Source organism: Pelmatolapia mariae, linkage group LG2 (genome assembly GCF_036321145.2).
Source record: "Pelmatolapia mariae isolate MD_Pm_ZW linkage group LG2, Pm_UMD_F_2, whole genome shotgun sequence".
NCBI classification, from domain to species: Eukaryota; Metazoa; Chordata; class Actinopteri; order Cichliformes; family Cichlidae; genus Pelmatolapia; species Pelmatolapia mariae.
In genome coordinates this window covers 35233910-35253952 of record NC_086228.1, presented here as the reverse complement: position 1 = coordinate 35253952, position 20043 = coordinate 35233910, and the positions used below count along the sequence as shown (strand labels likewise).

Genomic DNA, 20043 nt, shown 5'->3' with positions numbered 1-20043 from the left:
AATGTATGGGTGGATCACACAGACACAAAAACCTGCTATTGGTGGTATATCACTCAAAAAAACACAACCCACTAGAATTTTCCTCATCAAAACTGGAGGACAGACCTCTTCATGTTCTATTAGTACAATGAGCCGTACAACAATCAAACAAATTATGTCAGATAATTGCATTAAAGTGCTCTAAATGGCAGACACCACAAATATGGTTCAAAGATCCAGTTCAGTGAATCAGTTCAGAGTGAATTTGCTGAGGTTACACCTAAGAGACAGCTGCCTGTAACCCACCTGTCAGCCAGAGCATTCCTGCGCATTATAATCCACTTCAATGCTTAATATAATTTAAACAAGTGAAGGGAAGCAGGAAATTAAATTATAGACCAGAGACTAAAACTCACCAGGTTTTCTGTAGCAGGTTATAAACATGTTTATTTCTGCTGTTACACTAGGGCTTCTTAACATCTAGTCTAATGGGACTGACTCAGCCTCAGGTTCTCATTCAAAGAACTAGTTTTCTTGCCACATTGGCTCCATCTCCGAGGTCACCGTTTTTCATGCTTTCATAGGGAAACAATAGATTTTACAAAGTGTTTATTTCATATTTCAGACCTAGTAGAAAGTCGGATTCTGTCTTTCTATATCTTTTCAGTGAAGCTAGTTAACATGTCAGCATTGGGAATTGCTATATAAACAAATAACAGGGGTTGTAAGATATCATTTAGGTGCATCCTTTAAAGCGCAGATTCTTGAATCCATTCAAGTTCGATGGTATTTGAAATAAATCTGAAATGTGTTATATTAGTATTTTGAGAACAGCTCTCAACTGTAGCTCAGTTCACAACAGCTCTGTAGGCTCCTGGGACCACAAGTGATGCAACTCGGCCCTTCCTCAGTAGAAGAGGATTTGTTGTCAACCAGTGCTCCTCGGCTGACAGGAACTATCATTATGAGCGTGTTGGTAAAACCCACAAAAAGCCCTGTGGCGCTGAGCTGTTAATGCAAAGCTCGCTGAAGTTTCATTTTTTCATCCACACTGTGGGTGAGCCGTGGTCTGACAGAAATCAGTGCTGACGGACGTGAGGTATCTAGCTGGTTGGACAGCACAGTAGAGCTGCTTGCATAGTTGTCAAAAAATTGAGAAATCTTTGCAATTAATGTTTTTGTAAACATCAGATTGACAGATTTGAAGCAATTTCACAAAAAAAGCCTAACAACCTCATGCAAGCTACTTGTTTTGAACTATTTTGATCTTCACTTCTTGAAACAATATGAAGTTTCAGCTGGTTTCCATGAAACAAACCCAACGTCTAAAGGCAGCTTCGCTTAATTATTTCATTTCTTATATATAAGAAATGAAATCATTTCTTATATTTAAGAAATGAAATCCTGGAAATTTGTCTAAACACTAACAGAACAGGTGAGAAAAGGAAGGAGCTATCATTTTATTTCACTACATCCATTTTACACAATAAAACTAAAAATGGTGTAATGAGGCTGAAAGATTCATATGAGTGGAAAGTAATCAGTGCACATGAAGGTCCTCCTTTTTGTCTTCTTGGAATACAGGAAGCTCACTTGGATTTTTCTGGTGGAAAAATCCAGCCAGATAACATAACGGTTCAATTAAGTTCAGTTTTATTTATAAAATTAGGCTCCTAAATCCTTGTCTCCTGAATCCTAACGGTTTTCAGTACCCAGAGAGGTTTTCTACTCTTTCAAATGTAACCTGAAGAACACACAAAAAACATTATTACAGGTCATAAACATGCCAAGTTTCTTTATAATCTCTTAGCGTGTTCCAATTCTGTTGTTTAACTGAGCAAACATAGTAGCTGCACTTGTATTTCTGCAGTTAAGCACTGCTCATGTAGACAAATGCTTCTGCAAAAAAAGTTCTAATAGTGGGAAAAAATAGGTTATTTGATGCAACAAGTATATAATAGCCATTAACATTGTTTGTGTTGGGTGACCAGAGGAGTGGTGCCTTTGACCCCCATGTTCCCCCCCCCCCCCCATGACTGCACCCCTGGTTTTACACTAGTTTTATACTATACTTGTTACGTCATATTAAAGTTTTAACACTGCAAAGAATTACACGTGCATGATGTCTTGCATACCAACAGACAGTCCTGTTTCTGAGAGATTTATGACCGGCATCATTTTTTATTATGCGGGAGAAACGAGGCAGAAGCGCCTTTGATGAATGAGGCGCTGTCTTTGAAACGGATGAATGCAACACGTTACATTTAAAAGCCTGCCATTTATTATCGAAAGCAAAACAGCTTTCAATCAAACGCGTCGCTCAGTTTAAAAGTCTCACGTTTTGAAAAGGGGAAAGATGATTGCATGACAGGCAGAAGCGGGGACTAGCAGAGGCTTATTATCTGTGCTGGCACAAAGAAGAGAGGCATAATCTATTCTTGTGCGAGAGGCAGTTTCGTTGTCATAGCAACTGATATCCATTTTTATCCTTCATCTGACAGCCTGAGTGGGCGGGACTTCCACCTGTCAGTTATTTCCAAAGGTATTCTTATGCGGTGATAGTTGACCCCTGGACGCTTTCGAAGGTTTCAAACGTGAGTGTAAAAATATTATTGCGACATTAATCACTATGGACACTGCTGTATAATATTTAGAAAAGCATTAGCCTGACCTGGGGTCGTATTAGCCTTTTTTTTGCAGCCTTTCACATGAACAGCAGCAGTCTAGCTAGCTTTATCGACATTAGAGTCATCTCGGCAGATTATAAGGGAAGTGCGCTAACCTTTGCTGAGTGTACATTTGAATTAAAGAGATACTTTTGCTTTCTGTGCTGGACTAAACGAAAACGGAAGTTATTGTAAGGCTTCCTCTTGTCGTGTTGCGCCTCTCTTGATAAACGAACAACATTTCCCAGAAGTCCTTGCCGCTGACCTGTCACCCAAAATGTCAGCCCTCTGAAAGCAAATGCGCCGGGGTTATTATGATTACAGTGCTCTTTCTTTTAAAGTTTCGTTTATATATATAAATTCGTATATTTAATTTTATCGTGTGAACATTACATCATCATTATTTCTCCTCCCTGTCTTCTTCATGGCGTGAGGCTACAAGCGGAACCGAAACATGTCGTTTTCTATGGTGAAACGGTGCTGTGGGACGCCCCTGTTTAGACGTGTGCTGCAGTTTAAAATGTGCAGAAGGAAGAGTCAAGACTCTAATGTGACCTACACAGTGTTCAGACACCGCTGGATGAAAGCACTGCCTGTGCTATGCAGCAGCTCCAGGAGGCTAAGCACCCAGTCCGACAAGGTAATAAACTGCAGGGACCTGGTACTGTCAGTGTGAACTAGATACAATAAACATTGATAATGATAATATTAATAATAATAAGCAGGTACACTGTTGTTACAGTTTGGAAAGGATTCTGAGAGTACAGCCAAGAAGCTGTACAGTCATAAAGTTGTTGCCTCCATTAGCCAGTAGCTCTCTGTTTGTCGCCCCCAGAGAACCATAAGCTGCAGTTACTGAACCAAGTGTGCAGCATGGCTTTAGGTGGAGTACCATAATACAACTGTTCAGTGCCTGTCAGTAGTCAGCAGGCTTCTGCTGTTTTGCTTTTAAGGATGCTGTGGACCTGTCCAAATTCCCTGTGGACAGAATCAGGAACTTCTGCATCATCGCCCATATTGATCACGGGAAAAGCACCTTGGCTGACAGACTGCTGGAAATGACTGGTATGTTTGCTCTCCACACTCTACACTGTCAGCTTTTCACTTTTTCATTTTTTAGCAAATCCAAATCATAATTTATTTTTATTTTTTTAAACGTCCAGGAGGTAGAAGTTAATGACACAAACTTGTAATATTGCTCCTGTCGAGAGTGTTCCATGTATGAAACTCCACAGTGTTCTCTAGTTAAGGGTAAAAGTAACAAAGAAACAAATGTGAGGCAAAGAGCAGGGTTGTGTGATGCAATGTGACACATGTTTCTGATGCTAAGAGGTGGTCTGAAATTTGAGAAATAAACGCATGCAAAAACGGGAGAAACTTGGAATTTAATGTGTGAGGACAAATCAGTTGTATTTGACTTTGGTTTCATTTCAGCATAACTAAGGATTGAGGAGAGCGTGACTTGATGGCTTTCTACAATTGTCAACGTGTTGTAGCTGTTTTCAGCTGCTGCCTAGTCTGGAGTTCACCATACATCACTGCTACCCTTTTTCACACACACTTCATTTGAGACTCACGTGTACTCTGTGACTTAAGTTCATATTCTTCCCTGGGACATTATGTCAGTATATGAGCGATGTGGTATGAGCAATCTAAAGTATGACCCCTGGTCACCCTACTCCTGCAGCTGGAGGCCCGATAGCACCTCTCACACACGTCAGAGAACGCCCGTCAGCAGTTCACATTTTTTGGTGTCGCATATGTTGAAACTAATTCATGTCATTTTCACTGATGGTGTGACTGACAAACAGGTGCTATAGCGAAGACGGAGAAGAACAAACAGGTGCTGGACAAGCTGCAGGTGGAGCGAGAGAGGGGGATAACCGTAAAGGCCCAGACAGCGTCTTTGTTTTACAACCACGAGGGGCAGCGGTACCTCCTGAACCTCATTGACACCCCGGTAAGGAGAGGTGTACGTTGGTATACTAAGTAGCAAGTTCAATAGAACCGGGCTTTGTTGCGTTAACTGGCGCGACGAACCTAAAACCCCCATCACAGCTGACAGGTGTCACAGTGGCAGTTATCAGCTTTCTTTGTTATCTTTCTGCTTCAGGCTCTCTGTGTGCTCACAGAGCTGTTGCATGCATCGTTTCACTCTCTTTTTCCACCAAATCAAAAGAGCTACACCCTTCTCCACTCAGAGACATTATCAGAGGAACAGGTGCTGCAGATCTATAATGAGCATTCAAATAAAACACTTGCTGCAAGTATGATGAGAGTAAAGCTGAGAAAAGTCATTAACCAATCACCACTTCACTTAGTGGAGAAATAAAAGAATATTTAGTATAATATATTTACTTTAGCGCTTCCTGACAGTCGATGTGACATTTGCCATCAGGTCAAAGTGAAATTTATCTTATTGATTGAAAAGGTATTCTTGGTGATAAATAGCTTACAGACTGATCAATGTTCAAGTCTGAGCTCGTTTGTTCCAAATCTATCTGCGTAAAAGAGCCTCTGCAGCATTGGGACCAAGAATAAAAACATTTATAGATTTTCTGCATCACCAACTGAATACATGCAAATTCGCATAACAATGTGAACACACAGTTTGCACTGCTGTAATTTTAGAGCATGGCTTCCTCCATCTGTCTTAGCTCAAAAGTTTGCATGTATGAAATACAGTCAGGTCCATAAATATTGGGACATCGACACAATTCTAACATTTTTGGCTCTATACACCACCACAATGGATTCCAAATGAAACGAACAAGACATGCTTTAACTGCAGAGTGTCAGCTTTTATTTGAGGGTATTTACATCCAAATCAGGTGAACGGTGTAGGAATTACAACAGTTTGCAAATGTGCCTCCCACTTCTTGAGGGACCAAAAGTAATGGGACAGAATAAGAACCATAAATCAAACATTCATTTTTTAATACTTGATTGCAAATCCTTTACAGTCAATCACAGCCTGAAGTCTGGAACACATAGACATCACCAGACACCGGGTTTCATCCCTGGTGATGCTCTGCCAGGCCTCTACTGCAACAGTCTTCAGTTCCTGCTTGTTCTTGGGGCATTTTCCCTTCAGTTTTGTCTTCAGCAAGTGAAATACATGCTCAATCGGATTCAGGTCAGGTGATTGACTTGGCCATTGCAAAACAGTCCACTTCTTTCCCTTCAGAAACTCTTTGGTTGCTTTTGCAGTATGCTTTGGGTCGTTGTCCACCTGCACTGTGAAGCGCCGTCCAATGAGTTTTGAAGCATTTGTCTGAATATGAGCAGATAATATTGCCCGAAACACTTCAGAATTCATCGTGCTGCTTTTGTCAGCAGTCACATCATCAATAAATACAAGAGAACCAGTTCCACTGGCAGCCATACATGCCCACGCCATGACACTTCCACCACAATGCTTCACTGATGAGGTGGTATGCTTAGGATCATGAGCAGTTCCTTTCCTTCTCCATACTCTTCTCTTCCCATCACTCTGGTACAAGTTGATGTTGGTCTCATCTGTCCATAGGATGTTGTTCCAGAACTGCGACGGCTTTTTCAGATGTCGTTTGGCAAACTCTAATCTGGCCTGCCTGTTTTTGGGGCTCACCAAAGGTTTACATCTTGTGGTGAACCCTCTGTATTCACACTGGTGGAGTCTTCTCTTGATTGTTGACTCTGACGCACATACACCTGCCTCCTAGAGAGTGTTCTTGATCTGGCCAACTGTTGTGAAGGGTGTTTTCTTCACCACGGAAAGGATTCTTTGGTCATCCACCACAGTTGTGTCCCGTGGTCTTCCTAGTCTTTTGGTGTTGCTGAGCTCACCAGTGCGTTCCTTCTTTTTGGGAATGTTCTAAACAGTTGTTTTGGCCACGCCTGATGTTTTTGCAATCTCTCTGATGGGTTTGTTTTGTTTTTTCAGCCTAATGATGGCTTGCTTCACTGGTAGTGACAGCTCTTTGGATCTCATCCTGGCAGTTGACAGCAACAGGTTCAAAAAGCAAACAGCACACTTGAAATGAACTCTGGACCTTTTATTTGTTCATTGTAATTGGGGTAATGAGAGAATAACACACTCCTGGCCATGGAACAGCTGAGAAGCCAATTGTCCCATTACTTTTGGTCCCTTAAGAAGTGGGAGGCACATATACAAACTGTCATAATTCCTTTACTGTTCACCTGATTTGGATGTAAATACCCTCAAATAAAAGCTGACAGTCTGCAGTTAAAGCACATCTTGTTCGTTTCATTTGGAATCCATTGTGGTTGTGTATAGAGCCAAAAATGTTAGAATTGTGTCGATGTCCCAATATTTATGGACCTGACTGTATATTCTTTCTGCAGAGGAGATATTGAACTCTTTAAGAGCACTTCCACATAGTTACAGACATACTGTTGAAACTGCACTTCTTTGTCTTATATTAAAATCAAAATGAGCTGTATGTGGCCCAAAGATGAGTTTGTGATCCCCGGTCTAACATGCCATTTTTCTGTAAAGTTTTTGCTCAAGCTGTGCATGTGAATCTTCTCCTCAGGGTCACGTCGACTTCAGCTACGAAGTGTCTCGCTCGATTTCTGCTTGCCAGGGTGTCCTGTTGATCGTTGATGCTAATCAGGTACTAAAATATGCTTTCTTTGTCATGTGCTTGCTGCATATGTGTGAAGATTTTAATGTTTTGCTGTCGTGTGAAGGGCATTCAGGCACAAACTGTTGCTAACTTCTACCTGGCGTTTGAAGCTCAGCTGACAATCATTCCCGTCATCAATAAGGTACGATCTGGCCTTCCACTGTTTGGGTTTGTTACACGCTATCGTTATAGTCGAACGCATGTTTGATTCTGGTGCGTCTCCTTCAGATTGATTTGAAAAATGCTGATCCAGAGCGGGTGGAGTCACAGATTGAAAAGGTGTTTGATATTCCACGCGAAGAATGCATCAGGGTGAGCACTTGCTGCAAAAGCTGCTCTTTACTTTGCTTTGAGTCACTTTTCTGAGAAATGTCTCCGTGTGTTCTTCAGATTTCAGCTAAACTTGGAACAAATGTTGACAAGGTGCTCCAAGCTGTTGTAAACAGGATTCCACCGTAAGAAGGCTCTGCTGGTTTTACTCCTTATCTGAAAATATTTGATATAAAACAAAAACACAAATGTAAAATGTTACTACTTTTTCACAGGCCCATAGCGAGCACTGAAGACCCATTTAAAGCCTTAGTGTTTGACTCCAATTTTGACCACTACAGAGGAGTCGTGGCCAACATTGCTGTGTTTGGAGGTCGGGTCAAAAAAGGGGACAAGATCGTGTCGGCACATCTCGGAAAAGCCTACGAGGTCAACGAGCTGGGCCTTCTCCGGCCAGATGAGCACCCAACGCAGAAGCTGTACGCTCTGTTAATCCTCCACATTTCTTTTCATTTCCACTAAAACTGACTTTAGGATTCATCTCATGATCTCTGCTACAGTCAGTGATCGTAACGTTTTACATAAATAAAAACTAAACTACTTTCAGCAAATTTATATGAAAAAGAGTTTCCAACTCAAGGGATGAAAACTTACCAGATTACCTGATTTAAGTTTGGCTGCTGTCCCCTTAAAGGTGGTTTTTTATCACGTAGCTCACGATTGTTTTAAGAGTTCCTGATTGATCCTGTTCTGACCGCTTTCACTTGATCAGCTGACGTGTGCTGAATCAACTCCTACACTGTGAGAAAACAGTGACCCGTCATCCTCAGTTTCAGAACGATGAAGCTCTAGGGAGCCCAATCTAGTGAGTAGTGCTGGAGGTGAGGAAGGATGGTGAGGACGGAGGTGAAGATGTTATACTTGAGAGTGTGAGCTTTAAAGAACATTTTAGGTTGATTCCTGACTCGATGTGCCGCCTTCAGTATTTTTCACGTGCACACTTTTGAAAGTGATAATTGTCAGCAGGAAGATGGAGTCAGTTTGACACTGACGTTGATGTTTACCCTCTCTGTGAGTTTGCAGCCCATGGGGAAACAGAAACAGAACAGAACCTCCAAAGAACAATCAAAATACAGCAGGAGCCCTGGAATGTTTATGCCATAGACTGTATATAAAAGATGGACCTACTCATTAATTGGTTAGTAAAACCTACAGCTGAGCATTTCCACTGTTGCCATCTTGATGTTTTGAGCGATGGGCAGGTCTGACAGAAACCGAGGGACGCTGCACAGCAGTATGGCAACGACATGCCACCAGCATGGTAGAGCACACTCTGCTTTATGCTCCTACTGGACATTAATGACAATTCTGTTGTATTCAGTATGACTTGGCAGTAACATTTGATACTTTAAACCAGCAGTCCCCAACCTTTTTTGCGCCACAGACCGGTTTAATGTCAGAGAATATTTTCATGGACCGGCCTTTAAGGTGTCGCGGATAAATACAACAAAATAAAATGATCCGACCAAGACAAAAACTGTGGGATTTTGTAAACATAATAATAAATGTGAATTCACTGTGTAATTGTGTAACTTTATTAGCAGCGTCCTCCTGAAATGCGCCAACAACACTGAAAGTTATGGTAACGCGTAAATATTTCTTTCAAAATAAGACACACAACTACAACACGGGAAAAGACCCAGGGAAACCGAGTTAACGATAAAAATCCCGAAAACCATAAATTTCACACCTGAGCCTCAACTCTCGCGGCCCGGTACCAAATGACTCACGGACCAGTACCGGTCCATGGCCCGGGGGTTGGGGACCGCTGCTCTAAACCCATCATGAACGTGTTTACTGGAAGTCTTGGAGCTTGGAAGTAGACTTCTTTTTAAAACCGCAAAATTCACCGCACTACACAAAACACACTTCTTCTTGGCTTTACTGTTAAGACATGGAGGCTGTGTCCATCTTTTATCTACAGGTTATGCTCACAGCACTTTACAGTGAGATGACCTTATGTGGGATATCAACCAAATTTAAAAGGTTAAACTGGGTAAATTGTTATTTATTATTTTATGGTGGGAGTCGGCAAACATTTTGATCACACCTTATCATTATTTTTTGTATGCTTTCTCTGATTTCTCAGAGACTACCTTTGACAATAATTACTGTTATTTTATTTTATCAGTTACTTGAACTATTGAATATACAGACCAACATTTCCAAAATAACCACAGGTTAAAAAAATCAGTTTCATTTACAGGCGTGCAGAGGTTTTCTGCAAAATAAAGACTGAAGGTTGTAAATTAGTGTTGCTTTCTGAGGTTGTCTTTTTTGTAGATTTGCAGGTCAGGTGGGTTACATCATAGCAGGGATGAAGGATGTGAAAGAGGCCCAGATCGGTGACACACTCCACCTACAGGAGCAGCCAGTCGAAGCTCTCCCTGGATTCAAACCTGCCAAAGCCATGGTCTTCGCTGGTAAGAAGTGCCCTTTCTGTTTCAATGAAAAAATAAAGATTAAGAACTTGAGCGAATGTAACCATTTCTACATAAACACTGTGAGATGATAATAATGTGAAGCTTAGTCCTGAGTACTTCAAAAGAACTGGATAAAGATGAAACTCCTTAGGTGTACTTTGTGTTTCCACTGTGATGCAGGAGTCTTGTTTCCTGCTGATGGACACTCTCTATTTTTCCCGTCCCTCAGGCATGTATCCAATGGACCAGTCAGAATACACTGGCCTCCGCAGCGCCATTGAAAGACTGACCCTGAATGACTCGAGTGTCACAGTGCAAAGAGACAGCAGTCTGGCCCTGGGGGCAGGATGGAGGTTGGCATGAATGTTTTGAATTAGAATAAAAATGATACCCAGCCAAGGATTGGGCTGTTGGGTGTAATGTAGGGGTGAATGGAAACAAAGTGTTTGGGTAATTAAGACACTGAGGTGTGGACATACAAATGTTTAGTTCCCAGTTACGGGATTTTAAGGAGGTTACTGTAAAAGTATTGAAAACATTCAAATTTCCCATTTATGTTAGTGTTCAGGCACTTGGTACAGGGTGAAAGCACCTTTGGCAGCAGGCACCACTAACAGCGTCACGGCTTTTTTGGAATGACCCCTACAAGCTTGGCACACTGCAGTTTTGGAAATATCTTCTATTTTTCTTGGCAGAGTCATTTAAGCTTAACCAGATTGGTTAGGTAGGTCAGTGCGCAGCCTTTGGTCTCTCGAGAGGTTCTCTATCAACTTTCCAGACTCTGGACTCTAGCTGGGACACCACCAGGACTGTTTTTCATGTTTTCTTGGCAGTCTGTGTGGGGTCATCATCTTCTTGAAATGTAAACCTTTGCTCCAGCCTGAGGTCCTCCTGAGCACATGAGGTGACAATCAGAGGCTGGTCTCCTCAACACATGCCACCGAGATGTGTGAGAGTGTGGCAGAGTAATCCATTTTAAACCAGAGGACTTTGATAGAGTTAAACTTTTCTCAGGGCGAACGACTGAAGTGTCTGCCAGTTACAGTGAAAGATACTGTTACTGATTCACTTACGATAGGGTGGTAAATGCATTATGGGGTTACCTTGGTAACCAGAGACTGGAATGTCTGCTAGCAACTGACCATCAGCAACAACCGAGATTTGTCTCAGATTACTTAGACTAGCTGGGCAGCCAGATATTCGAGGACTGTTGGTGTGTCAAGATTTTTCTTTGAGAAGGTCAGAGGCTGCCACACTCTCTGGGCAGCTTCATCTCATTTTTGTTTATCTTCCTCTGATCTGAGTCTTGACAGAGTTCTGTCTGTCAGTCTGCCACGCACTATCAACTCAAAGATACCACACTTAGATATGGAGGACAAACACAGACTGTGTTTGTGTACTTAGTCAAAACGTTGTCTCTAGAATGCTGTGCGCTGTTTGCCCTTAGTGGTCTCCATATTGACTACATGAGGAGAAAAAGAGGGACACAGGAAACATCAATGAAACAGACTGTGATGCTAATAGCTTGACAGCTTACTTTTTTTTTTTCTGGATTGGCGTTATTTAGTTGTGTTTTTTGGTGTTTATGTGTATTAAATGATCATCTGTAATGCACAAGAATCTGGAATTACGTGTGCTCAGCAACACAACATTTTCAGTTCAATTTAATTCAATCTTATTTATATAGCATCAAATCACAGTCAAAGTCAAAAGTAAGGTAGAGACCCTAAAATAATGCAGAGAACTCCCAACACGAGAAGACTCCCTATGAGCAAGCACTTGGCGACAGTGGGAAGGCAAAACTTCCTTTTAACAGGAAGAAAACTCCGGCAGAACCAGGCTCAGGGAGGGGCGGGGCCATCTGCCGTGGCAGAATGTGGCAGTTAGCATGACCGTCCCAAACAGTAAAATCCTCATTTCCCATTAATGCCCAGCTTTCTGGTTGATAAAGTTTTTAAACGAAGTCTGAAAAAAAAATCGCAAAAGTTTACAACAGCTGTTTTCTGCTTTGTCACTTTGGACTATTGTGTGTTTATTGATGAGAAAATGAATGAGCTGAATCCAGTTTAATATTCTGTCATGAGTTTGTTCACAAACTTTAACAACAAATGATTAATCGGGGAAACATAACTTTCCTTAGGACATACTGGATGTTGCCAGATTACTCAGCCAAGTACGAGTCTGTTTATTATCTCAGGTCACATTATCAGTCCAGATGATGTACATTTGATTCTGTTCGTGGGCGTGATTTAGACAATCTAAATGTACAACACTGTGCTGGGATAGCAATGAGTCTTACTTACTGTTGAACTGTTTCCAAACGGCCTCTTTCTAATTAAAAGCCTGAATATCAATTATGAAGCTCGAGTGCACCTATGGACCTTCCTGTCCCCCTGCAGACTTGGCTTCCTGGGTCTCCTCCATATGGAGGTGTTCAATCAGAGGCTGGAGCAGGAATACAATGCTTCTGTTATTGTGACTGCGCCCACCGTGCCCTACAAGGCTGTGCTCTCCTCGGCCAAACTCATCAAGGTAAGAGCCATTCCTCGCTCGTATATCTTCTAGCCTTGCTGCAGAGCTTGGCTCACGCTGATTTCATCAAAAAGCACGTTTCAGCTGACTTGGAAATTGATTATGGATGAAGGCTGTCTGGTGTCACTGGCTTGCTTCCTGTAAAATGATATAGTCTAGGAGCTACCTGATGGGAAATGGTGCAGAATGTTCTAACACTAATGGGAAAACACAAAGCATGCTGAAGTCCCTCTGTTACTTATCGTACACTCAGCTCTATAAATAGTTGGACCATTAAACGTTTTATTATGTTTTTTTGTAATATCGCCTCTCTGCATCATTTTAAATCAAACATTCACAGTGTGATTAAAGTTTAGACTTTCAGTTTTTATTAAAGGGGTTTAACAAAGATATTTTATTAACATTTTAGGATTCACAGCCATATTTATGCATAGCCTCTGATTTCCAGAGCCCCAAAAGTAACTGGACAAACTAACATAATTTTAAATATAATGATTTTTTTCTCAGATGAAAATCCTTTCCTCCCTTGAGATCCTCTGTTAGGCCTTTAATGCAGCAACCTTCAGTTGCCACCTGCTTGTGTCTCTCTGCATTCATTTTAGTCTTCACTAACTGAAAAGCAGCTCTACTGGGTTGAAATCAGGTGACTGACTTGGCCATTGAAGAACATCCCATTTCTTTGCTTTAAAAACTCTTGGTTTGTATTGCAGTATGCTATATGTTGTTATTCATTTGCTCTGTGAAGGGCTGGACAATTGTTTTTTGCAGCATTTAGCTGAATCTGAGCAGAGAGTACAGCCATGTACACTTCACAATTCATCCTGATACTTCATATCAGGTCACATCATCAGTAAACACTAGTGACATGGATCCACTGGCAGTCATATATGCCTCTGCTGATTGTTTCAGATCATTAGCTATTCTTTCCTTTTCTATACAAAGAGCTACAATTTAGTCTTGGTTTTATATCTCCACACTTTTTTTTTGTTTGTTTTCCAGAGCTCTTTTAGATGTTTTCTGCCAAAGTCTAATCTGGCCTTCTTGTTTTTGAATGAAACCAGAGGTTTAAACCTTGTTGTAAATCCTCTGTATGTCCATTCATGAAGGCGTCACCTGATAATGTTATGTCTATCTGCTTGAGTGTTCTTGAATTTGTTAGATGCTGTTAAGTTGTTTCTTACTAAGAAAATAATTCTGTGATCATTCACTTTAGTTGTGCTCTGTGGTCTTTCAAGGCTTTTGATGTTGTTTAGTTGCCCAGTGCACTCATTCACTTTAAGAATGTGTCAGATCGTTAAACAACGTGTAATGCTGGGAAACTTTCTTATCCCACTGTCAGTAAATATTTTAATGATTTTCTGTTATTTTGTGACAAATTATTAAAACTCTCAGAAAATAGAAATAAATATGGTTTACAATGTTCAAACCTTCTTCTGCTTACAGGAACAAGGCAGTGAGGAGATAACCATTGTGAATCCCGCTCAGTTCCCCGACAGGTCGGTCGTGTCAGAGTATTTGGAGCCCATGGTCCTGGGGACCATTCTCACTCCAGACGTTTACACTGGCAAGATTATGACTCTGTGTTTGGTAAGAAGGAAATGGGAAAAATGCAGATGGAATATAGAAGAAAACCTCCGTCTGCAGTTCAACCTGAATTTATTCTCAGTACAAGTTATTTTACTTTTCTATTTTAACATTATAACATCGCTCTACTTTGTAAACATCTTATCTAAATTGTGGGAGAACAATTTTTTAACTCTTTAAAAACTGGTCTGATGACAAAGAGGACCAATACTACTGTAAACTGGAGAACGAATTTCCATCTGTGTTTATGAAAAACTTATTTTCCGATGAAACTTGACATTTTCAGGTGTTTTTGTCTCCATGCAGCCTTCCTCTGTTTCAGAAATAACCAATAAAGTTATAGCTGGTGTATCAATAACATGTCAGACTAACGGTTTGTGTTCTTATAGAATCGCAGGGCGGTCCAGAAGAACATGGTGTACATAGATGACCAGCGTGTCATGATGAAATATCTCTTCCCTTTAAATGAAATTGTGGTGGATTTCTATGACCTCCTCAAATCACTCTCATCTGGATACGCCAGGTAAAGCCATCAAAGTGTTATGTAAATACACTGTGTAATGGATTTTTATAGATTTTGTAGGTTTCATCTGCAGTATTTAGGTATTAAGAGTTATAGAAGGTATAATTTTCAGGAAAGTGTAGATTATGGAAAGTATCCAATGTTACAAGTTTAAAAAAAGGTTTCACACATTAAGTTATTAATTCATTTTAATTTTGGTGTAAAAATTTTTTCCATGCACTCTAATGGCGTAGCCTCTCCTGTGCACCTTATGTATTTTTATGTTGCGCAGCTTTGATTATGAGAATGCAGGTTACCAGGCTGCTGATTTGATAAAGATGGATATTCTGCTGAATGGACGCCCAGTAGAAGAGCTGACCACAGTTGTACACAGGTACATTTCAGATAATGCTCTGAGGTAAAAATTGAGACTTTTGTGTTAATTTTCACTGAATAATTTACTTTTTTTGGCCAGGACATGTGACTCTGATGTTACTTAAGAGCACCTTGTTATGAATTTTTTTGGTCATATTCTTACCTTCATTGTTATTGTTACTGGCAAGGTTACAGTATATAGTCCTTCATTACTATAGTAATTACTCTTTGCCTGTGAAGCATGAAATGTATTCAGCACTATGGTTAACATTTAAGAAAAAAAGGCCTTTTGGCAGCTGCTGTTAACATGACTTTACACACTGGACAAGGACAAAGGAGTAACTTTATAGAAGAAAAGTGATGACGCTCAGCAAGATCTGTGTGTAATGTACTCACTAGCAAAGCCGGTACAGGAGCCAGCACAGACGTAGGTAATTGAAGGGCGCTACGCTTCGCCAATGATGGCTACTCTCAGACGATTTATACAGTAAGCCTTGGAGCTGAGCCGACTCGAGCAAAGCTTCGGTCTGTTCCTTAAGGCCAACGCACCAATCACAGAGCAGAATGTCTTTTATTGGAGGCGTGTTCTCTACGCCTTTTCAAGTAGAGAAGTCATTAACATACCTTACAGTTTGAAAACAGATGTATAGAAAATGTACAATCCAGTTTCTCCCAAAGAGATTGGTGATAAAGCTCATGCTTCATTTGAGAGGATGGAGCTAGCTGACCCATTACAGCTAGTTCATTTTATCCAATCACGAGAAAACTGAAAGCTTTTTCATTTTTACACAGGCTTAACATATCTTACAAATAAACAAGTAAATATATATTATTAATAAGTATTACTATCTAAGGAGCTTCTGAACTTCTTGAAGTTTCTTGAAGACGTTTCACCTCTCATCCGAGAACCTTCTTCAGTTCTAAGGGTAATTGGTGGAGAGTCCCAGATTTTTAAACCCTACTGGGAGTGTCCTTAAGAGGGTCATTGACCCATTGATCATCTGCCTAATCACATGAGCCAGGGTGTGAAAACTGATGTGGATCACTATACGGGTGAACCCATTGTGAGACCTTGCCCCACCCTACAATGTGACTTATGCGAGTGGGCGTTAAGGCGTCTAGGAAGGGATCTCAAAAGGGTTAGGGTGGGAAGGTGTCACAGTGGGTTCACCTGAAACCTTGGCTGATAGATGAAATGTCTTCAAGAAACTTTAAGTAGTCCAGTCGCTTTTCTTTTAAAGCTCCTTAGATTACCATGACCTGGATGACTGAGAACCTTCACAGACATTATATTTTTACATAATACTAATATAAAGCATAATTTTAAAACTTTGGACAGAGCTACGCAAGCTATTTGGAGTATCTTCTTAGTAGCGCTGTTTTAAATTAGGCAAATATCACGTTTGATTGTTGTGTAAAAAAGGAAAAAAAAAAACAAAACACAGAAAAAAGGTATGCACACATAACTGAAGCTTTTGAGAATGTATGCTTATGTATCGATCTTCTAGTTAGTGTTATTTACATGTTCAAAAACAGCCTGAAAGAGTTTGCACAACATCCATCCATCTTCTTCCACTTTATCCGGGGCCGGGTCGCGGGGGCAGCAGCCTAAGCAGAGAAGCCCAGACCTCCCTCTCCCTAGCCACCTCCTCCAGCTTATCCAGGGGAACACCAAGGCGTTCCCAGGCCAGCCGAGAGATATAAGTTTGCACAACATAATTATTCTAAATAAGATAATTGCGTGAGAAAATAAATCAGACAAATGTTATGACTTTTAACTGTTTCCTTTCAATCGCTCAGCTGATGTCTGTCTCTGTAATGTGAGCTAAAGCATTCAGAAGTCTCTCCTTGCACCAGCACTGGTGTGTCTGAAACAGAAAACTTCACCTAGACCTACTTCAAACAGCTTAGAGCCCAGACGATATCAGCTGTTTGCTGATAAATTGGTATCTGCATTTATAACAACCAATAAAAGCAAAGTTAAAAAGTGAAGAGGGGATGGGAGAAACACCCTTCATTCATGTTAGGACTGTTGGTGTTGCATAGTTTGTACACCAGAGGGCACTCTGCAACTTCCCTGTGGGCAACATGTTTCTAAAGCCATAAAAACAACCAAACTTTAAATTGCGTTGTCATATTATCTTATTAGGGACTCATAAATAACTACACATATCAAATGTTCAGGAAATCAGTTTGTTTTGTGAAAGAAAAATATATCAGCTTCATATACTGGATTTTTTGGATACTGGATCACCAAATATTGTATTGGTCTGGATAGTGTTTGGTGAAACTTCAAGTGTCAAACTAACTTTGGTGAAAATTCGGCTTTGCATTCTGCAGTGTTTAGGAGACAGTACCACCAATAATGCTGCTTTTTTCACAGTCTGTTGTTAAGCTAGTACTCTAGATTTAAGGACAAATGTTTAAATTTCAAAGTACCGTGAGCCCGCTGGCTTCAACCATGGTTTGATTTTGTGCTGACCTCCCAAACAGAACACTTATTGATTAATTGTAAATGACACACGGGCATGTCAGTATTCACTACTGTATTTTAAGGTGACGTGGTGAGGCTAGTGGACTTTCTGCTCCGCTCTCATTTGCTTTTTCATCAGCTTTACCTGTCAGGGTGAAGCTGATATATGGGCACCCGTCAGTACTTTAACAGTTTTATGATTTGTTCTGATAAGTGTGTTTTCATTACAGGGAGCGTGCGTACAGTACAGGGAAAGCCATGTGTGAGCGACTAAAGGACTCCATCCCAAGGCAGATGTTTGAGATTGCCATACAGGCAGCTATTGGAAGTAAGGTCATTGCAAGAGAAACGTAAGTACAAGAGCTAAGATTTTGTTAAAATGATGTGTAGAAATCAGATGTAAAGTACTGTATTTAATATGTGGTATGACCAAACGTGTCTCTTCCAGAATAAAGGCGTATAGAAAAAATGTTCTCGCAAAATGTGTAAGTAAAGTTTGTTTTTTCTTTCTTCTGAGAAAAGTCCAAATATACCACTGATGCTTTGAAATCATTTTTTTTTGTCTCGATAGTATGGAGGTGACATTACACGGAAAATGAAGCTACTGAAGAAACAGGCAGAAGGTAAAAAGAAGATGAGGCGTATCGGCAATGTGGAAGTTCCCAAAGATGCTTTTATTAGTGTTCTGAAGAGGAAAGAAAAATAGACTGTGACACTACGTATTAAACAACATCGAGCAGGTTTTTGTTATTGAAAGGCTCTGTTACGTTTTCTTTGAATAAAGTGCTGCAAACTGGAGTGAAAATCCTTATTTGTACATGTGTCACAAGTTATTGGCTCTTTTCTCTCAGACAACACCAGCATTACAAACCATTCTTTCATCATTACACCTTCATGTTCATGACCATTATAGTTATAACTTATAGTTATACTTGTAACATTTACATAATGCAGTCTGAAACCAATCAGGAGAATGACTAGATGTTTGAAATGTCAAAACCCCACACTGGTTCAACAGGAAGTAAAACAAGAGGAGCTCACATAGTACAGTTCTGTGCAACATCTACCTGCTATATTGTTCAGTATGCGCCCTGATCAAATTATAGAATTATATAGAAATATAACTGGGAGCCGCAATGAGGAGGCCAAGCAGTTCAGCAGGGCACGGTCGCCATGACAACTCGATTCAAGTATGTCAAAGGGACTTACGGGAAAAATACACTTTTGCTTTCTGTTACACCTGAAAATGATGCATTATTTTTGGTGCCATCACATACAGCAGTTACTAATGTTTTTTTGTTTTGTTTTTTTCCAAGTACCACACAGTATCTAGGGAGGCACTGACACTGTCAGTCGTTTTAAAGAAAAAAAAAACATAGATGCCATTTCCATCCTTCATTATCTTAATGTGGAACTTCTCAGACTAGAAACTATCAGACTGCTTTCGCGGGCTGTTTGGCTTTAGTTGGTAGTAAATGCTGACAGCCATTGTCCTATTGTAGTCCTAGAAGACACTTTTACGTGACCATGAAAATGCTTTGATAGTTGGGATCACTAATACTTCAGGAATGACACCTTTTCCAAAAAGGCAATGACTCAATTTTAAAATATTTTCTGGTATAACTAGATAAGTACTAGTTTTCACATATTTTATTGGTAACAAACATCAGTGACTTTAACCACCTTCACTGTTTCTAAGCTTTAGTTAGAGAAAACAACTAATCAGGGGATCGTCCCCAACTTTACAAAACACAGTTTGAGGGCTTCCCACAGTAAAGAAGAGACAAACTGGTGATGGGTGACTGTACTAAGGATGGCTTGGCCAGAAAAATTTTCAGTAAATTGGTAGATTGGTAGAAGACATGAAGTAGTACCTCCACAATTATATAAGCATTCTGATTTTTAGAGTTACACAGCGAATAACATGATTGCTTGTCCTTCTTTCATAAAAGATTTATGTAAATTATTTTTGTTTGACAGTTTTGGTCATTAAAAGAATGGCTTTCATCAGATGTGTTAGGATTAGGATTCAACTTTATTGTCATTACACATGTATAAATACTGGTAAAGAAATACAGTTTGCTGTACAGACGGGCAAATATACAGATGTACTATGAACAAATATACTGTATGGTCTGACGCTGCTGAAGCCTGATTGGACATTTTCATCAGTTAACAGTGCTTCAATACAACATGCATAACTCAAATCAACCCATCTTTGTTTAGGAAAACAACCTGCACTTTAAACTTACCCCATGGTCCTATCAATATTATTTAGAACCTAGTCCTTCATACTTACTACATCTTTATTTGTTGTTTTTTTTAGATCTTTTCAGATGAAAGAAAAGTACAATTTATATTCTGCGTCATTCATGCTGCGTTTCTAGGGGAAAACTAAATCATTCATTGTTGTCTATTCTGTTTTTCCAGTAGATGGCAGCAGGAGCTCAAGCACACCACGAGGTTGAAGTTAATTCCATCCCCAGCTAATGTCCAATCAGGCTTCATCAGCGTCAGACCACATCAGTGTCACATTTAAACTGTGCAA

The 20043-nt window shown here is 40.3% G+C and overlaps 1 protein-coding gene across 1 annotated transcript; it reads left to right on the top strand.

Annotated features, from left to right (window-relative positions):
- The first annotated feature begins 2909 nt into the window (after positions 1 to 2909).
- guf1 (GTP binding elongation factor GUF1) lies at positions 2910 to 18288 on the top strand. The gene is made up of 17 exons (XM_063499612.1): positions 2910 to 3285; positions 3599 to 3710; positions 4457 to 4605; positions 7184 to 7264; positions 7341 to 7418; positions 7505 to 7588; positions 7667 to 7731; positions 7822 to 8025; positions 9890 to 10029; positions 10259 to 10382; positions 12429 to 12561; positions 14005 to 14148; positions 14535 to 14668; positions 14940 to 15041; positions 17726 to 17845; positions 17944 to 17980; positions 18067 to 18288. Exons 1-17 carry the CDS (start codon positions 3100 to 3102, stop codon positions 18199 to 18201), a joined length of 2028 nt encoding a protein of 675 aa, XP_063355682.1. The 5' UTR covers positions 2910 to 3099; the 3' UTR covers positions 18202 to 18288.
- The last annotated feature ends 1755 nt before the right edge of the window (positions 18289 to 20043 follow it).